Source organism: Acomys minous (genome assembly GCF_964271855.1).
Source record: "Acomys minous genome assembly, chromosome: 12".
Classification (NCBI taxonomy): domain Eukaryota; kingdom Metazoa; phylum Chordata; class Mammalia; order Rodentia; family Muridae; genus Acomys; species Acomys minous.
The window spans coordinates 106,829,589-106,857,091 of record NC_140493.1 but is presented as its reverse complement, the minus strand read 5'-3'; the positions used below and the strand labels follow the sequence as shown (position 1 = coordinate 106,857,091).

General features: G+C 48.1%; 2 protein-coding genes across 2 annotated transcripts; both read left to right on the top strand.

Annotated features, from left to right (window-relative positions):
* Positions 1-312: 312 nt before the first annotated feature.
* Positions 313-26,721, top strand: LOC311579141 (CMRF35-like molecule 2). The gene is made up of 6 exons (XM_084749421.1): positions 313-356; positions 9,539-9,609; positions 10,699-10,893; positions 24,464-24,811; positions 25,496-25,589; positions 26,594-26,721. The coding sequence occupies exons 3-6, from the start codon at positions 10,815-10,817 to the stop codon at positions 26,712-26,714; spliced, it is 642 nt and encodes a 213-aa protein (XP_084605547.1). The 5' UTR covers positions 313-356; positions 9,539-9,609; positions 10,699-10,814; the 3' UTR covers positions 26,715-26,721.
* On the top strand, positions 20,098-23,871 carry LOC311609772 (1-phosphatidylinositol 4,5-bisphosphate phosphodiesterase gamma-1-like). The gene is made up of 2 exons (XM_084803113.1): positions 20,098-20,184; positions 20,399-23,871. The coding sequence occupies exon 2, from the start codon at positions 20,492-20,494 to the stop codon at positions 23,423-23,425; it is 2,934 nt and encodes a 977-aa protein (XP_084659239.1). The 5' UTR covers positions 20,098-20,184; positions 20,399-20,491; the 3' UTR covers positions 23,426-23,871.
* Positions 26,722-27,503: the final 782 nt, after the last annotated feature.

Genomic DNA, 27,503 nt, shown 5'->3' with positions numbered 1-27,503 from the left:
CACACACACAGAGAGAGAGAGAGAGAGAGAGAGAGAGAGAGAGAGAGAGAGAGAGAGCGAGAGAGCGAGAGAGCCCTCTTCCTCACCACATGTGGTCACACCAAAACTTCTGTGGAAGTGAACCTGCAGGCTGGGCCCGGCCGGAATTGTGCAATGAAGTGTTGGCCAATTCCTGGCGATGACTGCAGTGTGGCTTATTGAGATTCCCACATTAGAAGCCGTTTTCTGTGGTTCTACTGACCAGTGATTAGTAGAGTGTGAGTGACACAACCCTGAATCCAGAGCGCGGACAGAAAGGTTAGGGGTGGGAGTGCCTGCTCTTCAGTCTTCACGGTCCTCGATCAGATATAGAATTTGTGAGTAAACTGGCTAAAGGTGTTGGATTTGGAAGGCGAGGGCTCAGTATTGAACTCTGGCTTTGCTGAATGGTGGCGTTCATCTCAGTGTGACCGGTTGTTCTCTGTACAATACAAGTTTTCTCCTGTGCAAAATTGGGTACAATAATTGGTTCTTCTTTCAGGGGGATTGTCAGCATGGGATGAGATAACAGACACATGAATCTCTCAGAAATCAGGAGTTCCTATTATAGTTATAATTATTATCATTGTTATTGTTAGTTGAGATTTGAGACAACTTCTCACTGCAGCCCTGAGCGGCCTGGAACTTAACACATACATGCCTGGAACTTAACACGTACATGCCTGGAACGTAACGCATACATGCCTGGAAAGTAATGCATACATGCCTGGAACTTAACACATACATGCCTGGAACGTAACACGTACATGCCTGGAACGTAACACGCACATCTCTCTATCCCACTCATGATGGGATTAACAGTGTCTTGCTATGTAGCCCAGGCTGGTCTTGTATTTATGGTTGTGAGCCTTTAATGGCTGAGCCATCTCTCCAGCCCCTCGCAGGCTGGTCTTGAATCCAAGATCTTCCTGTCTCATTTTCCCCAGTACTGAAATTGTAGGCATGAGCCATTGCACCTGGCTGTGTATATATTTGTGAGTATCTGTGTAATGTGTTGTGTTTGTGTGTGCTGAATTCTATGCTCTCTGTTTCTGTATGCATGCTTTGTGCATCTGCAATTTTAGAAAAACATTACTTTTATTTATTTATGTAGCAGGGGAGTACATATGCCACAGTGTGTGTAGGTCAGAGCTCAACTTTTGAGGTTCAGTTCTCTCCACCCACCATGTAGGTCCTGAGGATCGAACTTGGGCCGTCGGTCTTGACACGTATCTTTACTCATCTGATCTGCCCTGTTTGCTTTTTTCTATATCTCTTATATGTGTGTGTGTTGTGTTGCGATGTGTCCTGTAGTGTGTGTTAGTTACCCTTTCCCATTGCTGTGGAAAAGTATGGGGCAAAAGCAACTGAAGAACAGAGGGAAAGGCTTGTTTTGCCTCATACTTTGAGAGGATTCAGCCCACTGTGGCAGGAAGCATGGGGGTGAGAGCGTGAGTAGCCATCTTGTGTCCACAGTCAGGAAGCAGATGAGAAAATGCGGGTGCTCAGCTTGCTTCTCCTTTCTTTGGGCAGGGACCTGAGCTCTTGGGGTGGTACTGGCACATAAAAGGTGGGTCTACCCTCTTTAGTTAAATTGCTTGGGACACTGTCATAGACACACCCAAAGGTGTGTCTCCTAGGTGATTTTAAGTCCCATCAACCACGAAGACGGACAACCACAGAGGATGTGGATGCGACTGTGACTTGGGTATCTGTTCCACACATTCATGTGGTGCCTCTTGTGTTTTCAACCAGGATATCCAGAGGCGGTGTGCCTGATGGGTGAATAGGTTCTGGTTTTGGTTCTTTGTACATTGGGGTGTTGGGTCTGTGCGTCTGTCCGTTCTGTGAGCATGTGTTACACACTACATTTTGTAATTAGAGTTGTGTGATTTTGGCTTCTTTTAAAACACAGAAATGTTATGGGAATATGTATTTGTTTTAATCCCAGCCGTGGGGACACGGGGCTGCTCTGCAACACCTGACTGTGACTTGCCTCGTGCTCTGGCAGGGGCTTGGTTTTGCTAGCTGCAGATAGTTTCTGCAAGTGTGTGATGTTGGGAATTCTGGGGACTTTTCAGAGGATATATAAATGCTGGGGCCACAATAGGTGTGGCTTGCTGGTCTTTGCATGCTGTTGGCTGTGGTTGGTTGTAGTTTATCAAATAGTCGTGTGCAAAGGAGCAAGAGGAAGAAATTAGATATCCTGATAGCAAAGATGAAATTTGCCCCCAAGGAACTCTATGTCCCTAATCAGCAGGAAGTAGTCTAAATGATATCAACATCCCTCTTTCCTTCTATCTTTTTTTTTTAATCTCCTATGTAGTATTAGGGGGTTGAAAGGGAAGAAGTAAATGGGTAGAGAAGGTTGGAAGAGAGAAAGAAAGCCCCACAACACAGCAAACGCTGGCTACCACATTGAATGCATATGTTTGGGTATGGATGTTCATTGGTGTAGTGCAAGGTACGTTGCAGAAAAGTAGACTTGAGGGGCTCAAGGCTGGAGCCTTGGATGGTCTGAAGACTGGCCCTAACAACCCCTGGCTCATGCAGAAACCAGAGGGCCAGGAAAGAAAGGCCACCAACTCAGCTTTGCCACTTTTGCTGGGCTCCTCTGGGGCAAGTCAAGCAGCGGTGACAGGGATGGGCTTATCCAGTGATGGCGTAGTGGAAGGGAAGGCTAGAGAGGACTGGGAGGAAGCACCATCTGGGATAGTGGTCCTCAACCTGTGGGTCGCGACTGTAGCAAAATTACAGTTATGAGGTAGCAACAGAAATGATGCTATGGCTGGAGGTCGCCACAACATGAGGAGCTGTATTAAAGGGCACAGCATTAGCGTTAGGAGGGCTGAGATGAGCACTGCTATTCTAGAAGCTTTCTTCAGGTGGAGCAGGGTCATGGTGTATCAGCAACACTGGAGTATCTTGGGCATCAGGCTGGGTGAGCTGCTCCCCGGGAGTCAAACTATTTCGCCTGCTAGGAACATACGTGCTGTGTGAGAAAGGGCTACGGTGTCCAGGAGCTGACCACCAGTGGTTTTTATCCACACACCCTTAAACACTTTTTGTTTCTTTTAATTGTGGTGTGTGTGTGTGTGTGTGTGTGTGTGTGTGTGTGTGTGTGTGTGTTCGGGCAAGCACATGCTATAATGCACATAGGAGGTCAGAGGACAGCCTGAAGGAGGAGTTGGCTCTGTTTTCATCATGTGGGCTCTGGGGATGTACCTGAGATTGTTAGGCTTAGTGGCAGTTACATTTACCCACTGAGCCATCTTGCTGGCCCATCTCTCTTGCTGTTCTGTGAATGAGATCTCACCATGTAGTCTAGGATTGGCCCTGGGCTCTCTATGTGGCCCTGAGTGGTCTTGAATCCTCAACTCTCTTGCCTTTGCCTCCCTATTTCTGGGTTTTCAAGCATGCTCCATCCACGTAGGTGTGAGTTCCCAGAGATGAGACAATTTCTTCTACAAATCCACTCTGGCTCTTCGATTCCTCATGACATGTATGAGGTCTCTCTTTGCTCTGGCAAGATCCAGGGTAGGATCTGGTACTCGATGCAGAATCACTATTCACTTTATCTCTTGGGGCTGATGGCTCAGGCAACTGATCAGGATTGAAAGAAGAAAGGGGCGGGAGGCCAGGATTCCTTCTCTAGTGATGGCTGTACTGCAGTTAAGGAGGGAAACTTAAGCTGACCACAGTTTTCTTCTTTGTGGAGATCTCTGGTAAGCTAAGTATGTCTGCTTGTCTGAGAGGGCTGATGGGGAGCCCTGAGTCTGTTAACTTTATGAATTTACATGGAAAATAAGAAATAAGAGAGAGATAGAAAATAGATCTCTCTCTCCTCTCTCTCTCTCTCTCTCTCTCTCTCTCTCTCTCTCTCTCTCTCTTTCTCTTTCTCTCTCTCTCTCTCTCACACACACACACTACACACAAGAGAAAAGGTGGATGAAGTTAAACATCTTAACTTAACTGCCATTTATTGTTGGACATCATATTTATTCTTCTGTGAAAAGGAATTACCTCATAGTCAAAAAGGCAATTAATCACAAAAACGGATGAATTCTAAAATACAACAGGTTACATGCTTTAAAACTAGACATTTTTATCTATGTATCCATTACATAAGTTCATAGTGAGTTCAGAATGACAGAGGTTAGCAAGGCTTAAAGGTTAACAGGGTCTAAAAAGTTACAAGAATGTGTGTCTTTTCAATTAGTACTGACCTGGCTACACATTTCCAGCTGTCTCTTAGTTTATAGTGAGTTCAGGGCAATAATTTTATTTGTCTTTCACTCTAAGAAACAAAGTAAATTTAAAATGATATCATATAATCCCATATGGTGACAGGGTATAAGGAATTATAACAGAACAGTTTGTATATTTGGATATTAAAGTTTGTATTCAATTTAGACATTTCTTGGTAGTCCCATTATATTTTGGGTTCATGAGAAGTTTAAACTGTCTTGCTTATATTTATAGTGTATACCAGGATTCGTGGTGCTGTCTGGAGAGAAAGCTTATCTGAGATCACAAATTTGCTTCAAGGCTGTCCCCTAGTGAGGCACCTGGAGGTCCACAAAGGTATTCATTGCAGCCATAAACTTTCTAAATTGTTTTAGAAGATCTAAAACAATTTAACTTTAAAAATTGTTTGAATCAAATCAGGAAATCCCATAATCAGGGATGGAATTCATCTGGACAGCAGTACGTCTTCAATAAGATCCCATAGAAGTTTGTTCAATCAGAGCTGGTTAATACCCAGAAAGTGACAGTTCACACCAATGCCAGATTTTAGAGAGATAAAGCTGTGCAAATTTGACTGGGTTGTCAGAGGTTGGAAGCAATTCTGGGGTTCATCACAGTACAAACCTTGCAAAATACCAGATCCCTTCCAGAGATCTCTCGTGCCTACTGAACTTCCCCAAATCAATGGCTCCTGACATCATGCCAGAGGCTGGAAGCAATTCTGGAGGGTGCATCATGGTACAGACCTTGCAGAATACCAGATTCCTTCCAGAAAGCACACATGCCTAGTGAACTCCTTGAACAGAATGGCTCTTGGCACCTGTAGTTCAGCACCATCTCCTCTCTGAAGCCTCCCCTGATCCTCCAACCTCAGCTGGTCCTGCCCCTCCCTCTTGTCTTCTTCCTTTTGTCACAAGGTGTTCTGATTGGATGTGTGTGCCTCTACCTGCTACATGCAAGTCTCACTGGGGCTGGGAGCTTCCTGGAGCATCTTTGTGGTACCCCGTATGCGGTCCTGAGCTTCCTTTAATATATATATTCCACAAACTGTAATTAGGCTGCGGCTGAGTAGGACACACTTTAAAGGCCTATGCCCCGGGTGCATTTCTGTGTCATCTCTTGCTACAGAGCTCAAGGCCCAGCCTCAAGAGTGAGAGGGATATAAAAAGACAGTGAACTGGCCCTGCTTTTGACATGCTCCACTGCATTGGCCTTCAGTGAGCGTCCAGTGAACTCTGGCACCAGAAGAAAGCTTCCTTGGCGCCAAAGGAGAGAGAGAGAGAGAGAGAGAGAGAGAGAGAGAGAGAGAGAGAGAGAGAGAGATATTGAGATTTACTGGAGAAATTTACAGAAAATAATCCTCAAATAGATTTCAGATAAAAAAGCAGCTGTTGAAAAAAAAAAGTTCCAGTAGAGCTAAAAGCAAAATAAATAAGAGCTTGAAAGTGCTAACTTTTGAAGTCATTCTATCTTGGGGCTTATTTGTGTTGCACAAACGGTCCAGAGGGTTCCTAGGAAGTGAACTTCAGATGACAGGGGCAGAAGGGCTTGTAGAAATTTGACATGCTGTGGTCTACAGTATCCTCTAGAGACCTGGGGTAGACCAGATGACTCTGTGGCCTGTCTTTGATGTAGAAGTGCCTCTGACTTGAAGGTTCATTTTCGGCATCCTTCTCACCTGGGAGATGCCCTTGATGGCTATAACTCACTGAGCCATTCCAGTTGGTGTTGCTTGGAGCAGGGATGGGGTCACATGGGGGCACTGAAGAAATAGAGGAGTAAACAAACAAGTCCTTTTCTTCCTGTCCCCAAAGCCATGAGCCTTTCCTCTCTGTTCTTAACATTTCTGAAGGTGGCTCTGCTCAAGCCCGCTTCGTGCTGTGTCCCACCCAACCAGGCCAGAACACTGATCGTCAGTGCCTACTGAGCTGTGGTTAGAGAGGTAATGGCTTCCTGCTATCATTACTCCTGGTTGTGTTTGTTTGTTTGTTTGTTTGTCTCTTGCTGATTTTCCTTAACTTTTTTCTAATTAAAATCTCCTCTACTATGCATCTGAGTATGCTGTTTGCCTGCTACCAGGATGCTCACTGACACCCCCACACCCCCACAGTAGCGATCTAAACTAAAATATCCATTAACAGACTGTACAACTAATGATAATGTATGTTACACTGATTGTGTCAGCAATATTTCGCCAAGATTTGCTAGTGTTGGGGTGGAGAGATGACTCCGTGCTTAAGAGCACATAGCGCCCCCCCTTCAGTTCCCAGTGGCTCACAACTGCCTGAAACCCTAAATCTGGGGTAATCTGCTGTCCTCTTCTGGCCTACGCAGGAACGTCACACACAATATTTAAAAAAGAAAAATAATAAAAAAGAATAATAATTGAATGTCCAATTTCCAGTCCCGCCTACTGATAATTCTGCTTGCACCATGAATTTGAGAAATCAGTGATGCACAAAAGCTCGGCTTGTCTGTTTGCGGAAGTTGGGGGCCACTCTTTAGAAACTGGGAGTCCTATGTTAATTATTATGAAGCCACAAAGTTTTGGGTTTCCTGCCTCCAGTTCTTCTTTTTTCTGGGAAGCTGGAGTTTCCACTCCTGAGATGAGGAACAAACAGAGACCCAAGTGTAAATGAGAAAATCAGGACGGGACGAAGCGCCTCAAGCCAGCTGGCAGGAGCCCCCAGCCCCGGTTTCGACACATGAGGCAGAGGGGCAAGGTAGTGCTCTGGTTCTGGGTAAGTGTGGGAGGTTGGTGCTGGGTCATTAGGGAGACCTGGCCTGATGGGGTGGGGAGAGCATGGACAGGGGTGGGGCTGCTCTAGGGAGGGACAGGGAGAGAAAGGAAGAGAGAATTTCAGGCTCCAGCCTTAGGTGGGCAGGGGGTCTCTGGCCATCAAAGAGCCAAGGAAAGCCACTCAGTCAAGGCTGAGTTTTCCAGAGGTCTAGGGACAGCACAGGATGTGTGTGTGTGTGTGTGTGTGTGTGTGTGTGTGTGTGTGTGTGTGTGTGTGTGTGTTGTGGAGCTCTTAAGGGCACGACTGTGCCTTCAGCTCCAAACACACAGCAAGGAAAGCACACAGTGAGACCGCCGACTGCACTGATGATCTCAGCTGCTAAACCCAGTGGGATCTCCGTGGAGACATGAAGGCAATGTTGACAGCTTAACTCCTGTACAAAGGGCAGAGACAGGCAAAGCAGGTGGCAGAAGGCTGGCAACTGGGATACTGGCCTCATGGAAATTCTTCAGTCACCCATGTCTGGGCTTTTAGTTTTTCATGGAAAGACGTAGTGAAGCTTGATTTACATGGAGGATGAGCTAAGCCCCAGGTAAATGTGATGCTATAACTGGGTGCTCTTGGGGGGCTGTCATCAACACATGATGCACAGCAGACAGGTACCGAGGGCCCCAAAGGCCTTGGCGGCTTTGGAAATCTGTTCTGACAAATGAGCCTTTGGCTTCTGAGTTACACTTTTTTTTTTTTTTACTGAAAGTCCCATGAGCTGGGAACATTTGTCCTGGTTTGTTCTCTTTTCTTGGGATAAACATGACCAAAAGCAAGTTAGGTGAGGAAAGGGTTTGGTGTGGCCAACAGTTTGAGGGTATGTTTCACCATGGTGGGGAAGAAGTGATGACCACAGAGGCAGCTGGCCAGTGTGACTACAGGTGGGAAGCACGGGGGTGGGGGGGGGGTGGGGAGAAGTGGCGTTGACTTCTCTTTCTCCTTTCCCCTTTAAAAAAAAAAAAAAAAATATATATATATATATATATATATATATATATATATATATATTGCTGATTGTGAGTGTGTGTGAGTTGGCCTTTGTATGTGTGTGTATGTCTCTGTATGTGCCTGTATATGTGCCATCTTCACAGCCCCTTTAAAAGTGTCCTTTCAACTTCCTGTTCTTTCTTATCAAGGAAGGCATTTCCAAAAACAGAGCAAGGACTAAGGCCGTCTGGTTTAGCAGCAAGCTCCTTGAGCTTTTCCCAATGAGCTACCTCGCTGGCCCTAAGTACCTGTTCTTCTAGGAGACTTTGGGGGCTCATGAGTCCCAAGATAGCTCAGTGCTTCTATGAGCACCTTCCTTGCTGTTCTGTGGCTGCAGTGACCCCTGGGGGGGATCCCCATTTGCAGTGGGGAGCTCAGCTGTTGAATTTTATCTGGCAGAGGCTTGAGCTGTTGGCTTCTTTCCCGTCCTGCCTATTTAGACTTCCTCCCTGAGAAGAGAGCCTATGGCCACTTCCCTATTGGCCTTCTGGCAGCACCACCACCACCTTATGCTTGTAGCCTTTCTGTGCAGTTCCAACTCTGGCCAGTTTTCTTTTCTGACTTTATTCACTGAGGATGAAAACGCTGGCACTGCCGTCTCCATGTAGAGAATCTCCATAGTTGGAGTTTCTGGGAGCGGCTCTTATGGACACAACCTAGTGATGCCTATGGAACTTGGGGTACAATGAGATGACGTCAAGTTACACCTATTTTGTATCTCTTAAAGCATATTTGCCTTTGCTAGCTCCCACTCCCGTTATTCCTATTTATTTATTGCTTTTTTTTTTTTTGAGGCAGCATTTTGCTATGTACCTTAGGTTGGCCCCTAACTCACTTCTGGGGCTCAGGCTAACCCTGCATTTACAACAATCCTCCTGTGTCAATCTTGGGAATGCTGAGATTACAGGCTTGTGCCACCACAACCAGCTACCATTTTGGTTTTGATTTTTGGCTTTAAAACGTGCTTGGTTTTGTTTTCAATTTTTTACTTATGCTTTGAGAGTTTCAGACATTCGTATGAAGTGTTTTAGTTTAAACAAACAACTCTAGAGATCATATTCATCAGGGGAAAGCACATGGCTGCACGGGGGGGGGGGGGGGGGAGAAGGGGGAGGGAGGGAGAGAGAGAGAGAGAGAGAGAGAGAGAGAGAGAGAGAGAGAGAAATGGAGAGAGCTGGAGACCTCCTTGATCTTTTTTGTTTGTTTTTAAACGTTGATTTGTTTTCATTCCTGTGTCTGAGAGTTTTGCCTGCTGGTGTGTATGTGCACATGTTCATGCTCACAGAGGCCAGAAGAAGGGCTTGAATCCATTAGCACTGTAGGTGTAGATGAGTGTGAGCTGCCCTGTGGGGCTGGGAACTTCCCTATTCTCTGGAAGAGCAGCAGGTGTCTTAAGCGCTGAGCCATCCCTCCAGCCCCTGGTTTGACTTTCTTGGTGGAGAGACCTGGAGTTTCCCCTTCTTAGCACCCACACACTGGCTCACAGCTCTCTACAGTTCTAGCTCCAGTGGGTCCAATGGCCTCTTTGAGCACCAGGCATGTGTGGAGCACACAGACAAACATTCAGGTAGACACTCACATGCGTCAAACTAAAAACGAATAAACCCTTCAAAAAGAATTGTTATTTTGCTAAGAGAAGGAAGTTGTCTGTGCTCCCTTAAGTAGGGCTCCCACCCTATGCTCCTGCAGGCAACTGTAACCGAACGCAGTGGGTCACAGAACAAAACACAAAACACAAACAGAGCCCATGAAAATAGGAGGGGGATGTGCTGAGAAGGAAAAAAAAAAGATTTAGTGGGAGCGGGAGGAAGCTGAGAATGGGTAATGCAAGTGAAAATAAAATATGCCACACACGCATAAAATTGCCAAACAATAATAAATAAACAAGCGAAAGGAGCAACACAAGAACTGCCATGATTATTCTGCTTCATGGATTAAGAAGCGAGAAGTAAGAATGGCGTTACAACACGCTCAGTGGCGCAGTGGTAGCTTATAGTAGAAACGGGGGAGGGGCCTGGCTCAGTGGTTAGACGTGCTTGCTGCCAAGTTTGATGGCCCGAGTTTGATCCTCAAGCCCTGCATGGCAGACGGAGAGAACTGACTGCCACAAGTTGTCCTCTGATCTCCATACATGCACCATGGCATGTGTGAACCCACACAGTGGATAAACACATAATATTATAAAATGACAGAAGCAGAATTTGAGGTCGGTGTGACCCTGCGACTTACACCTTGAATGGGGAAGCCTGACTCTGAATTAGGCAAACAGTTGATAACTAAGTAACGCTTGCCCACAGGAAGTTAAGACATTGTGTCTGGAGGGATTTTGAGACTCTGGGTTGGAGGAGGAGGAGGTCTGAGGTCTACTGCGCAGAGGTCATGGTTGAGAGAGACAGAGTCCTCTTCTGTGCTCTTTGACTGGGGGCACTCATGACCCCAAAGTCAGTAGCCATAGCAAATGGAAGCTACGGAGATCCAAGAAGTGTACTAAATGGGAAAGAAATGGGAATTTCCTGGGCTGGCATTTTCATACATAGCAATTGGTTTTCCTGAAGGTTTTGGCCGTGACAAATGTGCTTTCATTAAGCGCAGGCTTGTGTGATGAACCTACTCTCGTTTGCTTTCTGGATCAACTCTTCCTCTTTTGTTAAATTAGGAAGTAGCACAGAGTGAGAAGTAAGTGAGGAAAAACAAACAAACAACTGCAGAGAAACTTGAACAAGAAGGTAGGTGCTGGGGCTCTGTCACACACATCTGGATTCCAGCGGCAACATGGGGTTTTCCGGACGCAGCACCCAGCGAGGCAGGAGCATGTGGCAGTGCCCTGGCTTGCTCCTTCTCTACTTCCAAGGTGAGTGGGGCTGTGGATTTATGAGCTTAATTTTGCAGAGGGTGGGGGAGTGGGAGTCCTGGGTGTGAGCCAGAATCAAGGTATCAGCGGAAGCAGCGGGGGCGGGACACACACACACACACACACACACACACACACACACACACACACACACACCTTTTCTCCGCTGTCTGTCTCTATATTCATCCATGGACCCTACAAACCTTTATTAAGCACCAACTGCATCCCTGGATTGCTCTGAATGCTCTAACTATAAAGTAACTTCCCCAGTCAAGGAAATCCTATTTGAATGAGGGAGTCAAGTCTTTATACTATGGGGTGGGACTTGCTGCAACACAGACCATGCAGAAATTGACTACACCAGGAGCTAGCTTTGCTCTCAGAGGCACGGAGAGCCTCACTGAGGCGTCACAGAAGTCAGTCTTGAAGGCTGAACCAGCCAGCGAAACAGAAAAGCCATGATTTATACTAAGTGTAGATAGAGATCTTAAAGGTTGTGGAAAGTGCAGAAGTCAGCAAAGGTCTTGTTTTTGCTGAAATTTAGTTTTAAGAGGTCAGAAAGGTTTGTAAGGAATAACGCATAGCCAGGAGTGGTGCTGGGCAACTGTTTCACAGCATGCAGGAGGCTGAGGCAGGGGGGTTGCAAGTTGTAGGCCTGCCTCAATTACCTAGTGAGATCTTGCATTTAAAAAAAAAATCTTTAAAAGATACTTAGGCCAGGTGTGGTGGTGCATGACTTTAGTCCCAGTACTTGAGAGGCAGATGGAGGTGGATCTTTGTGAGCTTGGGGGCTAGCCTTGTCTACATAGTGAGATCCCTGTCTCAAAACAAACAAAAAAGGAAGAAAACACGTTTTCCTATGAGAAATAGTTGAGGATGAAAATTAGAGAATATTTGCCATCTTTGCAGATGGATCTCTCTCTCTGTCTCTCTGGCTCTGTCTCTCTCTCTTTGTCTCTCTCTGTCTCTCTCTCTTTGTCTCTGTCTCTCTGTCTCTGTCTCTGTCTCTCTCTCTCTCTCTGTGTGTGTGTGTGTGTGTGTGTGTGTGTGTGTGTGTCTCCTGGTGTAGGACCCTCACAGGACATAGAAACTATCCTGTGTCTTCCTGCATTCTTTCTTCAGTCACGGCTAGGATTTAAAGGAAGGAGGCCAGTTGAGCGCCTCTAAACACACACGCCTTTCTTTTTCCTTTTTCTCTTTTTATTATGTGTGTGCACAGTATGTGCAGCCGTGGGTGGGAATGTGAAGTCAGAGACCAATTTTGAAGAGTCCTTTCTCTCCTTGCACCTTTATGGGAGTTCTAGGAGCCAGGCTTGCACAGCAAGGGGCCAACTGTGCCATCTTGATGGCCCCTGCTCAGCTTTCTTATGGGTAAAATGAGAGGAGACTGGGTGATCTCCTGATCCCTCAACACCGTCACGATCTAGATCTCTTTCACAGGTGTTGTGTCACAGACCTGTAATCTCAGCACTTGGGAGACAGAGGCAGGAACATCAGAAGTTCAGGGAAGCCCTCAGCTACGTACCTAGTTTGAGGCCAGTTTTGGCTACACGATAGCCTGGTTCAAAACAACAACAAAAGCCGGGCAGTGGTGGCGCATGGCATGCCTTTAAGCCCAGCACTCGGGAGGCAGAGGCAGGTGGATCGCTGTGAGTTCGAGGCCAGCCTGGTCTACAAAGCGAGTTCAGGACAGTCAAGGTTGCACAGAGAAACCCTTTCTCGGAAAAACAAACAAACAAACAAACAAACAAAAACAGCAAACAAACAAAAACAAAACAAAATCTAGATCTTTAGGGTAGGTTAGACCATTAGGTGGATTGGGTTACTCTCATGGCGGGGCGGGGGGTGGGGGGCCCGGGTGTGAGCTGCCTTGACTGGAGGTGATGATGACAGTGGTGATGTTGATGGTGATGAACTGATGATGACCATAGTGATGAGGTGGATGTAGTGGTGGTGGTGGTGATATAGTGATGATGAGGTTAGTGGCGAGGATGGTGAAGATGATGGTGGTGATAGTGGCGGTGCTGAGGTTAGTGGTGAGGATGGTGAAGATGAAGGTGGTGGTGATGAGATGGTGGTGATAGTGGCGGTGCTGAGGTTAGTGGTGAGGATGGTGAAGATGAAGGTGGTGGTGATGAGATGGTGGTGATAGTGGCGGTGCTGAGGTTAGTGGTGAGGATGGTGAAGATGAAGGTGGTGATGATGAGATGGTGGTGATAGTGGCGGTGCTGAGGTTAGTGGTGAGGATGGTGAAGATGATGGTGGTGATGATGAGATGGTGGTGATAGTGGCAGTGCTGAGGTTAGTGGTGAGGATGGTGAAGATGACGATGGTGGTGGTGATTATCACGATGATTGTGATGGTGCTGATGATATAATCTTCAGACAATCCGGAGAGTGTGGCCGAAATTTTGTAATTACTGAAGTAGATTTCAGAAACAATGGAGCCGCCTTGTCCCAGCTCACAGGAACTGGCTATCGGCTTTTCCCTCTCTGCAGGAAATGAAAGATTCACATCAGGTGTGATGAGAATATTGACACCACAGTAGTCACAAACACCACAGAGCAGGACCACTCTCAGCATACAGCTGCTTCTTTGAATCAGCTTGTCTACATCTGACAAAATCCCCCAAGTGCTATAGTTCAGTGCAGCTGAGGTGAGGAAAATCTCTTTTACCCATCCTTCAGGGGCTGGCTTCCCCACGCTGCTCATTCGCCTTTTCACCAAGGGTTTATTTGCACCTGGGCAGGCAGAGTGCTCAGGCCCAGATTTAAATTTTGAAGTAATTTGTACTGACATAAAGTGCACTCCTCCTTCAGTATGTCAGCCCTAATGTACCGTCCTTTTTTCTTTCATCACATTCCCTCCACCCGCTGCACACAGCTAAGGTTGTAAACATGGTTTGGGAAGAGGCAGTCATTTTATATTTATAAAGGAGACCCACATGGGGTTATAGTGTGAGACTGAGGATGAAGAATGAGAAAGGGAGAGATGGAAGGGACAATTCCAGAGGAGGCAGGGGACAGGCAAAGAGAAAGGAAGTGGTTTCTGATATAAAATGAACAGAAATAGCCAGGTGGGGTGCCACACTCCGTAGTCCTAGCTCTCAGGCTCAGGCAAGGGGGTTGGGAGAGCTTGTCTAAAGAAAAAGGAGAAGGAGGAAAGAAAAAGAGAGAAAGAGAAAGAAAAAAACAGCAACCAAAACAAAAATGAATAAACAAACAAAAACAAACAAACAAACAAACAAACCAAAGCTACGACCAGAGAGATGGCTCATGGGTAAAAGTGCTTGCCACATAAGCCTGGTACTCTGGCTCTGACTCCACGAACCCACAAAGTAGAATGAGAGAACTGACTCTGTAAAGTTGCTGTCTGATTTCTATGAACACTACACCCCCACCAATAAATAAAGAAACAAAAACTTGAGCTGGGCGTGGTGGTGCATGCCTTTAATCCCAGCACTCAGGAGGCAGAGGCAGGCGGATCGCTGTGAGTTCGAGACCAGCCTGGTCTACAGAGTGACTCTAGGACAGCCAAAGCTACACAGAGAAACCCTGTCTTGAAAAAGAAAAAAGAAAAAAACCCCACTTTATGAGAAACTAGAACCTCTATTCATTGTATATTTTATAGTCCACACTTTCAAGTGTGTTGTATGTTGTTAGGATTTTATTTGACTGAAATAAATTGAAATGATGATTGCACACACTTATGGGGTACAATATGTTATTCTTATGTGTGTACCTATTTTGCAATACTCAAGTTAGTTCTGACATTCATGAAAACACGAAAGAACCTGAGGACATTGTATTAAATAAAACAAGCCCTGGGTGTGACGCCTCATGCCTGTAATTCCAGCACTCAGGAGGCAGGGCACGAGAATCTTGAGTTCAAGGCTGATTTGGCTACAGAGTGCAACTCTGTCTCAAAAACAAAACCACAAAAGGCATTTCTGTCCTGGCCCTGTTGTTATGTGCTGGAGAGGCAGGTTCCCCTCTGCAAATTCTGGAAGGTTCTTAGGTTTGATTAAATCAGTGTCCACCAGATTCCTGCTCTCCGCTGGCTGCATGGAGATTCTGAGAACACCATCACATCCAGTTTCCTGGGGTGAGGACCCTGGAGATGGAAGGCAGTCCCCATCTGGAGACATGAAGACTGTACTAAGGCTCAGCTTGGAACTTGGGTGGAATTGTCGAACAGTCTGGCCCCACAGACTCCTGCAGCTTCCCTGTCCTCAGCTGGCTCAGTCTCTCACTCGATACAACATGACGCTGCTCAGTGTTCACCTTTCCTCGCCGTTCACTCTTTCCAGTTGAGATGACACCAAGTCCATCCAAAATGCTCAGTCCAGCAAATGTGGTCTTGAAACAGCCCAAGAACTTCCAAAGATGACTCATGAGAGCCTTCTCTTTTAGAAAACATACTATGAGCAAAATAATCTTTAATGGAAAAAATACTAACAATAAATAATTGAAGTGTAGACTGGTCAGTACCATGTGCCCTCTGCAGTGTGTGGGGTCTACAGTAGCGGGTCTTATATGGGCCGTTAATACCGTGTAAGCCTATGAACCACTTGTGACCTAGCAGAGAAGACAGCATTTGTCCCCGTTTTACAGACACACATTAAGAGACAACTACAAAAAGAACTGAAAATGATGCCTAGACCTATCTCCTCCACTGAGCTACGCAAGTGTCAAGAATCCAGACAAGCTTGCGTGTTCAAGAACCAGCTCTGGATGCTTCCTGTTGGTCTTGCTGCTACAATGTATCAGTTTTCTCGCTGTAACAAAACACCAGACAAGATGCAAATTAAAAGAGGAAGGAGTTGGGCTCCCAATTTAATGGAGTACGGTTTATCAAAAAAATTAATAATCCCAAAGATGCTTCTTTCTTTTTTCCTTTTTTTCTCTTCCTCCTTTCCTTCTCCTCCTCCTCCTCTTTCTCCTCCTCCTTCTTGTTCTTTTTTATTTTCTTTTTTTTTGAAGCAGGGTATCTCTAAGATACCACTTTCTTGGACCATGTGAGGAATAGAAGAAAGTCTTACCCAAGGGCGTGCACATTCAAACCTTAAGCCTGGATCATCTCTACTTTGACATTATACATACATACATACATACATACATACATACATACATACAACGAATATGTATAATGAATAACTCTATGACATCAACCTTTATAGCGAATATTATCTTAGAAATTTCTCCTCTGCTACTGAGAGGCTCCAACCAGACTGTAGGGAAAGGGGGCTCCACTCTCTTCTTATGTCGCCATCATTTCTCTTTCTTTCTATATTGCCCATGTGACCCTACCTATTGCAGTTTACCCCAATAAATCTATAGGGTGACCCCTTTTTACTGCCAGGAATAAGTCAGCTATCAATCCAAGCCCTGTGGGTATTATGATATCTGGGCTCTCTGACTAAAGCTTGTCCCACAATATTATTTTGATATTTCTGAGAGTTGATATTAACTGTCTCCTTTACCCAGTCATTTAATGGAGCGCCTCTTTCCTTTAACGGTCTAAGCACCTTCTTACATTCAGTATTTGCATTCTCATAAGCCATGATAAGTTTTAATGCCTTTTTGTTATCAGAATCTGGCATCGCCTTATCCATAGCAGATCCTAATCTCTGTAAAAATTCTGTAAAGGGCTCCAGAGGTCCTTGGAACACCTTAGTAAAGGGAATAGTTGTTTTTCCAGGTTCCTCTACCAGCTCTCAAGCTCTCAAGGCTGCCTTATGACATTGTTTAATCACTCTATCGTCAGATTGAACTTGCTCTCTCATGTTAGTATATGGTCCATCACCAAGTAATTGATCTCTATTAATATTTATTCCCTGTGCGATATTTTTTGTTCTATTTTTATAGCCTCTGTTCGACACCATGATAACCACTGTAACTGTTGTGCCGCTTCCAATACCGCTGAAACTAAATTTTTTCAATCTTGGGGAACAAGTCTATTCTGATAGGCCCAGCTGTTTAACATTTGTTTAACGAAGTTAGAATGCATACCCATATCTGACAACGGATTCCTTAAAATGTTTTAAATCCATCATGTCTACAGGACACCAGGCTATTTCGTCATGACCCTCAGCACCATTTGGCTCGATTACATGTCTTACAGTGACTGGAAAAGCTGAAGGTGCCTGGGTGACTGTGGAGGTATCCTCCACTGGTACATTTACTTCTAAAGACCTTTTGGTCGGTCTGGCTTCCTTTGCCTCTGGTTTCTGACCTTCTCCACCCTTTTTAACCAAAGGTGCCTTCTGCTTTTTCAGCCCTTTCAGTTTTTTTTGTATTTTGTCCATTTGTTCAGTCAAGTCAGTAATTTTTTTTAAAAGGATAGAGCTTATTGACTCTTTCTGGTTTTTTTGGCTTTTTGGTCTCTCTATTTTTTGTTCTTTATCACTACTAAATGCCAAAAATTTTATCCGTTTTTTCATCCCTTCATTTTTATTTTTTAGCCTTTTTATTTGTCTAGTCAAATCTGCAATCTTTTTTAAAAGGATAGAACTTACTGACCCTTTTGGCTTTTTTATGTCATTAGCCTGTCTTTTAATCCTTCTAAGCATGAAATATTGTAATAAAAGGACAATGAGAAAACAAAGAATTCCCTTTAAGTATAATGTAGGAAAGAGTTTTGCAACAGCAGTTGCAATTTTGTCAATAGCCTGAAACAACATTTCTATCCCTTGGAATACTGAATCTTCCCTCATATTATTAGGGACTGTGGAACCCATCAGGCCCCACGTTGGGTGCCAGATGTTGGCTCTGTTTATTAACAATTAAACTTTATTAAACAACCCAACTATCATATACAAGAAGGAAAAAAGGGTTAAAGGGACAGAATAGTAAACCTTATGGAATCCGTTCTTCAGGACGGGTCCTTAGGTGTCTCTGTCCCGCGAGCTGGTCCGGTCCCTTCCTCTCTCCGTGCGCCCTGCTCGCCTTCCACCTGTTTTTTTTTTTTCCCCCACCTTCCCAGTCACAAGCAAAGGGCGGTCTCCTTCTCCCTTCAAGGGTCCATTAGGAAAACAATAGCCACAGTGGGCTTTCTGAATTCCAAGCCCAGGAAGGCTCCAAACAGTCTGTCACAAGGTATTCATGGCTTGCCCCAAGGGTAAAGCCTGCTAAGACTGCTTCTACCTGTGACAAAGCTTAATCTTTCCCACAGGGTGACCCCTTTTTACTGCCAGGAATAAGTCAGCTATCAATCCGAGCCCTGTGGGTAGAGCTGGATGATACAAGGTGTGTGCAATCCCCCCCCCCCCCCCCCCCCCCCCGTTCCTCAAAATAGAGTCAAAATCTGCTCACCGAGTATAGTCTCTCTCTCTCTCTCTCTGGACTAAAAAGGTGACTCAGTGGATAAGGTGCTTGTTGCTCTCAGACAGGACCCAGATGTGCTTCCTAGAACCCAAATGGAGACTCACAACCTCTTTAACTGTGGTTCCAGGGGTCTAACTTCTATGGGCATTCATGTCACGTGTGTAAAATAAAACGTAAAAATCTTTTTTAAAAAAAATAGAATCTTTCATTGTGGCTGTAAGACCCCCTCCCCTGTGCACCCGACATAGCAAGCATAGCAGCAGTAACGCTATCTTGCAAGGCAAGACTAGAATAATAGGTTCCCGGGGTAAGATAAGGCCTGGGGCTCAGATGAAAGCGTGCTTGTCCTTGTCAAACAAGATATTTATAGTCGGCCATCTGGCCCAGGGAGTGGGCAAACTCCCCTGTTCCCATCCGATGACCGGGCTATAACCTCGCCTCATTTAAATTTACCAATCAGAGCCCTGTAACTATGCTTTTTCGCTTCTGTAACCGAGCTTCCCGCCAAAATCCCTATAAAAGGACCCCCTAAAAACTCGCTGGGCGCGCCAGCCTCTCCGGAGACTGAAACGCCCGGGTACCCGTCCCCTTAATAATAAAGCCTCTTGCTTGTTGCAGCCGAAGCCTTGGTCTCGTTGGTTCTTGGTGGGGGTCTCCACGTTAAGACCGCCGTGTCGGGGGTCTTACATTTGGAGGTTCCACCGAGATCGAGACCCCCGCCCGGGGACCATCGACCCAAATTCGGGAGGTAAGCCTTTGTCTTTGTGCCGGCCGGCTTTGTCGTTGTTGTCTTGTTGTCATTTCGTCTTTGTTCATCGTTACGTGTCTCGGTGTTTGCGCAGACTCTCTGAATCTGGCAAGGAGAGGAGGAGCTGACGGGCTCTCAGACTCCTCCCTTGTGCCTGTGGGAGACGTCCCATCGGGATTCCGTAGGGACTTTCCGTCCCATCCGAATCTGGGGCCCCCGGCCCATCTGAGAGGCTATTCGCCTCATCTGGGAGACAGGGAAAAGTCCGGACCCCCTGCGTCTCCAACCTCCGTTTTGGCGCAAGCGTCCCGCGCAAGCTGTTTTTTGGTCTTTTGCGTCTAGATTTCCTCTGTTGTGTTTCGTTTTGTGTTTTTGGTACCATGGGTCAGACTCTTGTCACCCCGCTAACCCTTACTTTGCAGCATTTCAAAGAAGTCCGTGCCATTGCGCACAAAGTGTCAGTAGAAGTCCGCAAGGGCAGATGGAAAAGTCTTTGTTCTGCTAAATGGCCTACGCTTTATACCGGGTGGCCACAAGATGGCACTTTTAACCTTTCTCTCATTCTACAGATCAAGTCCAAAATTATAGATCCTGGACCACACGGTCATCTGGACCAGGTCCCCTACATAATGACTTGGGAATCTCTCGTTCGTGACCCTCCTCCATGGGTCAGACCTTTCCTCGTTCAGCCCTCTCCTTTTCCCCACCTCTCTTACCACGCCCGCCTTAGAACAGCTCAACCCTGGGCGCATGCTCCTCTCGCCGCGGCGGGGCGGGCACCGCCAATCCGGGCTTTTAGGGAGGTGCGAGAATTTAGCGACGGTCCCTGGGATTTCCCCGAGGCTAAGGCGAGCCCTCCTTTTGTATGAATTACTCTCTGCTCCGGCCCGGGGGTGGGGCGGCGAGGAGCTGGCCAGGAGGGCGTCCGAAATCTATCCTTTTCCTTCCTGACTCCGCTGCCAAGACTGTATCGAGATCCGGGTGTCCCTTCCCACGGAGGCTACCTCCCGACGTCAGTCCCGCTATCCCCCTGCTCGCCTCCCGCCTCCCTTGCTCCTCTAACCGGGAGGAGCACAATGCTGGGGACCCTTCACGGCCTCAGAACCCAAGGGCTCTGCAGCGGCTTCCCCTGGGGCTGGTCTCTATATTGCGCCGCCGCCGCCGCGGGTGTTAGGCGGCCAGCCTGGCGCGGCTCCCTCCGCCAGGCAGCCCGCCCAGGTAACCGGGTTTGGCGGGCGGGCGGGCGGGCCGGCCGGGGGTCGCGCCTCACCCTCACTCCCCGGGAGGCGTGCACACTGCGGCGGGGCCGGTGTGAGACGGAGGCCCGTGCTCGCGCCTGACTGACCGACGGGCCGCAGCCTGTGGGCGGGGTTGCGTGCGTGACGGGCGGCTGTGGCCCGCGCGGGGAAAGCGCTGCGGGACCGAGGTATAGGAGCCGCCACCGGGTCCCGCTCGCCTCCCGGGCCACCGCCTCCGCCTCCGCTGCCCTGGGCCCGCCGGCCTGCGTCGCCGAGGTCGCTGCAGCATGGCGGGCGCCGCGACCCCTTGCGCCAATGGCTGCGGGCCCGGCGCGCCCACCGAAGCCGAGGTGCTGCACCTCTGCCGCAGCCTCGAGGTGGGCACCGTCATGACTTTGTTCTACTCCAAGAAGTCGCAGCGGCCGGAACGGAAGACCTTCCAGGTCAAGTTGGAGACGCGCCAGATCACGTGGAGCCGCGGCGCCGACAAGATCGAGGGGTCCATTGATATTCGTGAAATCAAGGAGATCCGCCCAGGGAAGACATCACGGGACTTCGATCGCTACCAAGAAGACCCTGCCTTCCGGCCAGACCAATCACACTGCTTTGTCATCCTCTATGAAATGGAATTCCGCCTGAAGACCCTAAGCCTGCAAGCCACATCTGAGGATGAAGTAAACATGTGGATCAAGGGCTTAACTTGGCTGATGGAGGACACATTGCAAGCAGCCACACCCCTGCAAATTGAGAGGTGGCTCCGGAAGCAGTTCTACTCAGTAGATCGGAACCGAGAGGATCGTATATCAGCCAAGGACTTGAAGAACATGCTGTCACAGGTCAATTACCGGGTCCCCAACATGCGCTTCCTCCGAGAACGACTAACGGACCTAGAACAACGCAGTGGGGACATCACCTACGGGCAGTTTGCTCAGCTGTACCGCAGCCTCATGTACAGCGCCCAGAAGACGATGGACCTCCCCTTCTTGGAAACCAGCACATTGAGGCCTGGAGAGCGGCCAGAGCTTTGCCGGGTATCCCTTTCTGAGTTCCAGCAGTTCCTTCTTGAGTACCAGGGGCAGGAGCTGTGGGCTGTTGACCGGCTCCAGGTGCAGGAATTTATGCTCAGCTTTCTTCGAGACCCCTTGCGAGAGATTGAGGAGCCATACTTCTTCTTGGATGAGTTTGTCACCTTTCTGTTCTCCAAAGAGAACAGTGTGTGGAACTCACAGCTGGACGCTGTGTGCCCAGACACCATGAACAACCCTCTCTCTCACTACTGGATCTCTTCCTCACATAATACGTATCTGACCGGGGACCAGTTTTCCAGTGAGTCCTCCCTGGAAGCCTATGCTCGCTGCCTGAGGATGGGCTGTCGTTGCATTGAGTTGGACTGCTGGGACGGCCCCGATGGGATGCCAGTCATTTACCACGGGCATACTCTCACCACCAAGATCAAGTTTTCTGATGTCCTGCACACCATAAAGGAGCATGCTTTTGTAGCCTCAGAGTACCCGGTCATCCTGTCCATTGAGGACCACTGCAGCATTGCCCAGCAGAGAAACATGGCTCAATACTTCAAAAAGGTGCTTGGCGACACACTCCTTACCAAGCCGGTGGACATTGCTGCTGATGGACTTCCTTCCCCCAACCAGCTCAAGAGGAAGATCCTTATTAAGCACAAGAAGCTGGCTGAGGACAGTGCCTATGAGGAGGTGCCTACCTCTGTGATGTACTCGGAGAATGACATCAGTAACTCCATCAAGAATGGTATCCTCTACTTGGAGGACCCCGTGAATCATGAGTGGTATCCCCACTACTTTGTTCTGACTAGCAGCAAGATCTACTACTCTGAGGAGACCAGCAGTGACCAGGGCAACGAGGATGAAGAGGAGCCTAAGGAGGCCAGTGGCAGCACAGAGCTGCACTCGAGTGAGAGGTGGTTCCATGGTAAGCTCGGAGCTGGGCGCGATGGCCGGCACATTGCTGAGCGCCTGCTCACTGAGTACTGCATAGAGACTGGGGCTCCTGACGGCTCCTTCCTAGTGCGAGAAAGTGAGACCTTCGTGGGTGACTACACGCTGTCTTTCTGGCGGAATAAAAAAGTACAGCACTGCCGTATCCATTCCCGGCAGGATGCTGGGACTCCTAAGTTCTTCTTGACAGACAACCTTGTCTTCGACTCTCTCTATGACCTCATTACACACTATCAGCAAGTACCGCTGCGCTGCAATGAGTTTGAGATGCGCCTTTCAGAGCCTGTCCCACAGACGAATGCCCATGAGAGCAAAGAGTGGTACCATGCAAGCTTGACCAGAGCACAAGCTGAACATATGTTGATGCGCGTACCCCGTGATGGGGCCTTCCTGGTGCGGAAACGCAACGAGCCCAACTCATATGCCATCTCTTTCCGGGCTGAGGGAAAGATCAAACACTGCCGCGTACAGCAGGAAGGCCAGACCGTGATGCTGGGGAACTCTGAGTTTGACAGCTTGGTTGACCTCATCAGCTACTACGAGAAGCATCCCCTGTACCGGAAAATGAAGCTGCGCTACCCCATCAATGAGGAGGCACTGGAAAAGATCGGGACAGCTGAACCTGATTATGGGGCGCTGTATGAGGGCCGCAACCCTGGTTTCTATGTGGAGGCAAACCCTATGCCAACTTTCAAGTGTGCAGTAAAAGCCCTCTTTGACTACAAGGCCCAGAGAGAAGATGAGCTGACCTTTACCAAGAGTGCCATCATCCAGAACGTGGAAAAGCAAGATGGTGGCTGGTGGCGAGGGAATTATGGTGGGAAGAAGCAGCTGTGGTTCCCCTCAAACTATGTGGAAGAGATGATCAATCCAGCGATCCTAGAGCCGGAGAGGGAGCACCTGGATGAGAACAGCCCACTGGGGGACTTGCTGCGAGGGGTCTTAGATGTGCCAGCCTGTCAGATTGCCATTCGTCCTGAGGGCAAGAACAACCGGCTCTTCGTCTTCTCCATCAGCATGGCATCAGTGGCTCACTGGTCTCTAGATGTTGCAGCTGACTCACAGGAGGAGCTGCAGGACTGGGTAAAGAAGATCCGGGAAGTAGCCCAGACTGCAGATGCTAGGCTTACTGAGGGGAAGATGATGGAGAGAAGGAAGAAGATCGCCTTGGAGCTTTCGGAGCTTGTGGTCTACTGCCGGCCTGTTCCCTTTGATAAAGAAAAGATTGGCACAACCAGAGGTCATTGAATGAAAGATTTCATTCAGTTTACAACAAGAGGGGGGAATGTAAGACCCCCTCCCCTGTGCACCCGACATAGCAAGCATAGCAGCAGTAACGCTATCTTGCAAGGCAAGACTAGAATAATAGGTTCCCGGGGTAAGATAAGGCCTGGGGCTCAGATGAAAGCGTGCTTGTCCTTGTCAAACAAGATATTTATAGTCGGCCATCTGGCCCAGGGAGTGGGCAAACTCCCCTGTTCCCATCCGATGACCGGGCTATAACCTCGCCTCATTTAAATTTACCAATCAGAGCCCTGTAACTATGCTTTTTCGCTTCTGTAACCGAGCTTCCCGCCAAAATCCCTATAAAAGGACCCCCTAAAAACTCGCTGGGCGCGCCAGCCTCTCCGGAGACTGAAACGCCCGGGTACCCGTCCCCTTAATAATAAAGCCTCTTGCTTGTTGCAGCCGAAGCCTTGGTCTCGTTGGTTCTTGGTGGGGGTCTCCACGTTAAGACCGCCGTGTCGGGGGTCTTACAGTGGCAAGACATAATCTGGAAAAGTATTTCACACAATATGAAGTAATTTATGGCAGGGCACAACAGCTTGGTCACAATAGTGGAGTGCATCAGTTTTTTGTTTTTTTGTTTTGTTTTGTTTTTTTGTTGTTTTTTTTTTTGTTTTGAGACAGCATCTGCTATGTAGCTCAGGCTAGCCCCAAACTCACTATTAGATGAGGCTGACCTTAAACTCAGTCTCAAAGTCCTCCTCTCTCAGCCTCCCAAGTGTGAGGACAGCTCCACCACATGCAACTTAGAAGTTGAATTTTTTCAAGAGCAAGTTTGTCTTGTTCTCCAGAGTGCAAAGGCTTGAGTGCAAAGGAAGTGATCTTGTATGCAATCTAACCGTAAGCCATGTTTGCCTTCACCTAACCAGCCCATTAAGGCGGGGTCCGCGTGTAGTCCCTTGGTGCCTAGTCTCCAGAGGGGACAGATTTCCACTCCCTGCCACAGCCTCTTCCAGGCCTGTCAGGAAGGAGATCTAGACTCAGGCTTTTGTTTTCCAGGTTGTTTATCTCTGACGGGCCCTGGCTCCGTGTCTGGCTATGTAGGAGGCTCTCTTCATGTGCCGTGTCAATATGGAAAATCGTATAAGGACCATACAAAATACTGGTGCCAAGAACAGGATGACAAATCATGTAAAACTATGGTAAAAATCAATGGAAATGAGAAAGAGAAGAAGAATGGCCGAGTGTCCATCAGAGACCATGCTGAGAACTTCACCATGACAGTGACCATGGAGGACCTCAGCGAAGATGATGCTGGATCTTACCGGTGCATGATTCAGACTTTCTTTTTCTGGGATTTCTTGTCACGTGATCCAGCAGTCCTTGTAAAGGTACATGTTTTGCCAGGTAAGACTACTCTGGCTCCAAGCATGGAGCTTTTAGGAAGTATCTGTCTGTGCTTGGGGCATGTGTGGGCACTGTCTTGAAGTGTGACTCTGAGTATTGTGCGCACCTCAGTTGGGTTATAGGTGTGGAGAGAGATGGCTGGCCTTTTAGCCATGGTGGGCGGTGGTAGCGGGGGTGGGGTGGGGTGGGGGAAGGTATAGGTCACACAAATGATCTGACACCTGATGCCTCTAAGAGGAGCTGAGAAGCAATCTACCTCCTCCTTAGTGTCAGTCCAAGTGATCTTTAATTGTTCCCGTATGAAGATGCTTGGGAACCCTCCATGGTCCCTGGGAGCATCCTTGGGCCACAGGCTCAGCTGTGTTCCTTCACACACACTCTCTCTCCTGGGCTTCTCACCAGACATGGGAAGGGGGAGACCCCTAGAAGGTCTCTTTGCCCTCCCTCAGGCAGAGTCAGATATAGATGGGAAGACCGTCCGAGGTAACACGTATATCCAGTGTTTTGGCAGGAAGGCTTTTCAGCCCTTGAAAACCCCACCCAGGATGGAGCTGAGGTTTGGCTTGAAGAACTTCTGGAAACCTCGTACAAATATATGAATCTGTGTGACATCAGACCCACACACATACTCAGGACAGCCTCGGCACCAAGCAGTGACCTGGTGTGTATCTCTGTCTCCAATAGCCACAACTCCCATGGAGACCACACTCCCGGCCACAACACCCGCCCTCCCACTAGCGAATATTGAACAGAACCTGAGGATCAGCTTCCAACTATGGTAAGCACCCAAGGCCAGTGCCATTCCATATTGAAGAAGCCTTACTGTTGGGCGATATTTCCTGCCTCTCTGATCTCAGACGCAGATGCCAAGTATGAAGTATGAAGGAGGGACTCAAGGGGCACAGGCTCGGGGCAGAGTCTGTGCTTGCTAGATTCACAGACCCTCCCCATTCCCACCTCTCTTTGCTGTCCTTCCCCACCGGACTCTAGACTTGGAGTGCTAGCTCTCTGTCTCTATCAAAAGCTGAAGGCCAGGAAGTGGCTCAGTGGGTAAAGGTGCTTGCCACCAAGTCTAGCAACCTTAGTTCAAGCTCTGAGCCCCACAATAAATAACAAATGTAAAGGTCTTTCTTCCGCTGAGCTCCCAGGAGCTGTTCGTGAGGTACGTGAGGAACAGGCTCAGCTCCAGGCTGAAGTTGACATTTGCTCTTCCTTCTCTCCCAGAGATGCTCAGAAAGGGCCATGATGTCTCTAGGCCCCGAGGGAGGGGAATTCAGGAGAACTAACTTCGAGGAGTCAACTCAAGTCTGGGGGTGTGGCTTAGTTGCTAGAGTGCTTGCCTAACATGCACAAAGCCAGAGTTCAGTCCCCAGAACTGCTCAGATTGGGTGCGGTGGTCCACATTTGCAATTTCCAGCACTAGGAAATTGGCAGCAAAAGGACCCGAAGTTCAAAGTCATAACTACATCACGAAACCAGCCTGTGCTACGGGAGATCTGCCCCACCGCCAATAAAGTCAGTTAACAACAGGGAGACAGTAGGAAGTCCTGGGCCATGCTTCTAGAAAACCAGCTGTACCTAGAACCCTCTCCTCTTTTCACCCATCACTGAGACTGGGGAGGAAGGGTGGTGAGACCACGGGGGAAGACATCCTTCAGTCATTCCCTAGCTTGGATCTGGATCATTTGCCCTTTTGAGGCAAGGCATCAGGAGATGTGGGAAGAGACAGGTGGGTCCTGGAACCTCCTCCTGAACTTGTTTTCCATCCCCACATGTCCACAGGTTTCTGCTCAGCAGCATCCACTTCCAGGTCCTGGTCTTCCTGAAGCTGCCCCTGTTTCTGAGCATGCTCTGTGCTGTCTTCTGGGTGAACAGCCTTCAGGGGATTCCTGAGGAAGTGTAGAGTGGCCTGCCCAAGAGCTTTGAAGTGAAGCATTCTTACAGCGCCCTGGGAGGGGCTTAGCCCTCCAGACTGGGTGAGAGGCACACTGGACTCTGGCCTTACTCTCTCTGCGTGGAAGGAGCAGTGCCTGGACTCTGTGTCTCAAAAGAGGGTCCCGATTGTCTGAGTCTCGGACATCAGAATTCTGCGGAGTCCTTGGCATAATTGAAGGAACAAACCTGGGAGTAATGGCACATGCTGTTAATCCCAGCATTGGAGAGGCAGAGGCAGGCAAATCTCTGTGAGTTTGAGCCCAGCCTGGTCTACATAGTGAGTTCCTGGACAGTGGGGCTACATAATAAGACTCTGTCTTAAACAACCTCCCCAAAGGGGGAACAAGACTGTCTTGGGCCCTATGTTGGAGGCCTGCCTTTCCCTTCTCCAGATTTCTCGGATTCTATTTTCATGTCAACTCCAAAGTGTAAGAGTCCTCTAGAAGTTTCTTGAACACAAGTTTAGCCCCTTGATCTCCTTCATGACATAACAGCACCTCAGGTCAATTTCTTCTATGACAACAATCACCTCCTTCCTACAGAGAAGAGATTCCTGAGGAACATGTCCCTGACAGACTTGGCTCACAGGCCATGCTCCTTCTTCTCGAACAATCCCAGAGGATCTGGCTCCTGGCAGAGCATTTTCACTGTCCCCTCTCCTAAGCACACAGCGTTCTTTGACCTCATCTGACCCTTTGAGCTCAACATGATTTTGAAGCCTCCTTACATCCCCATGAGCAGAAAGCATATGTCAGAG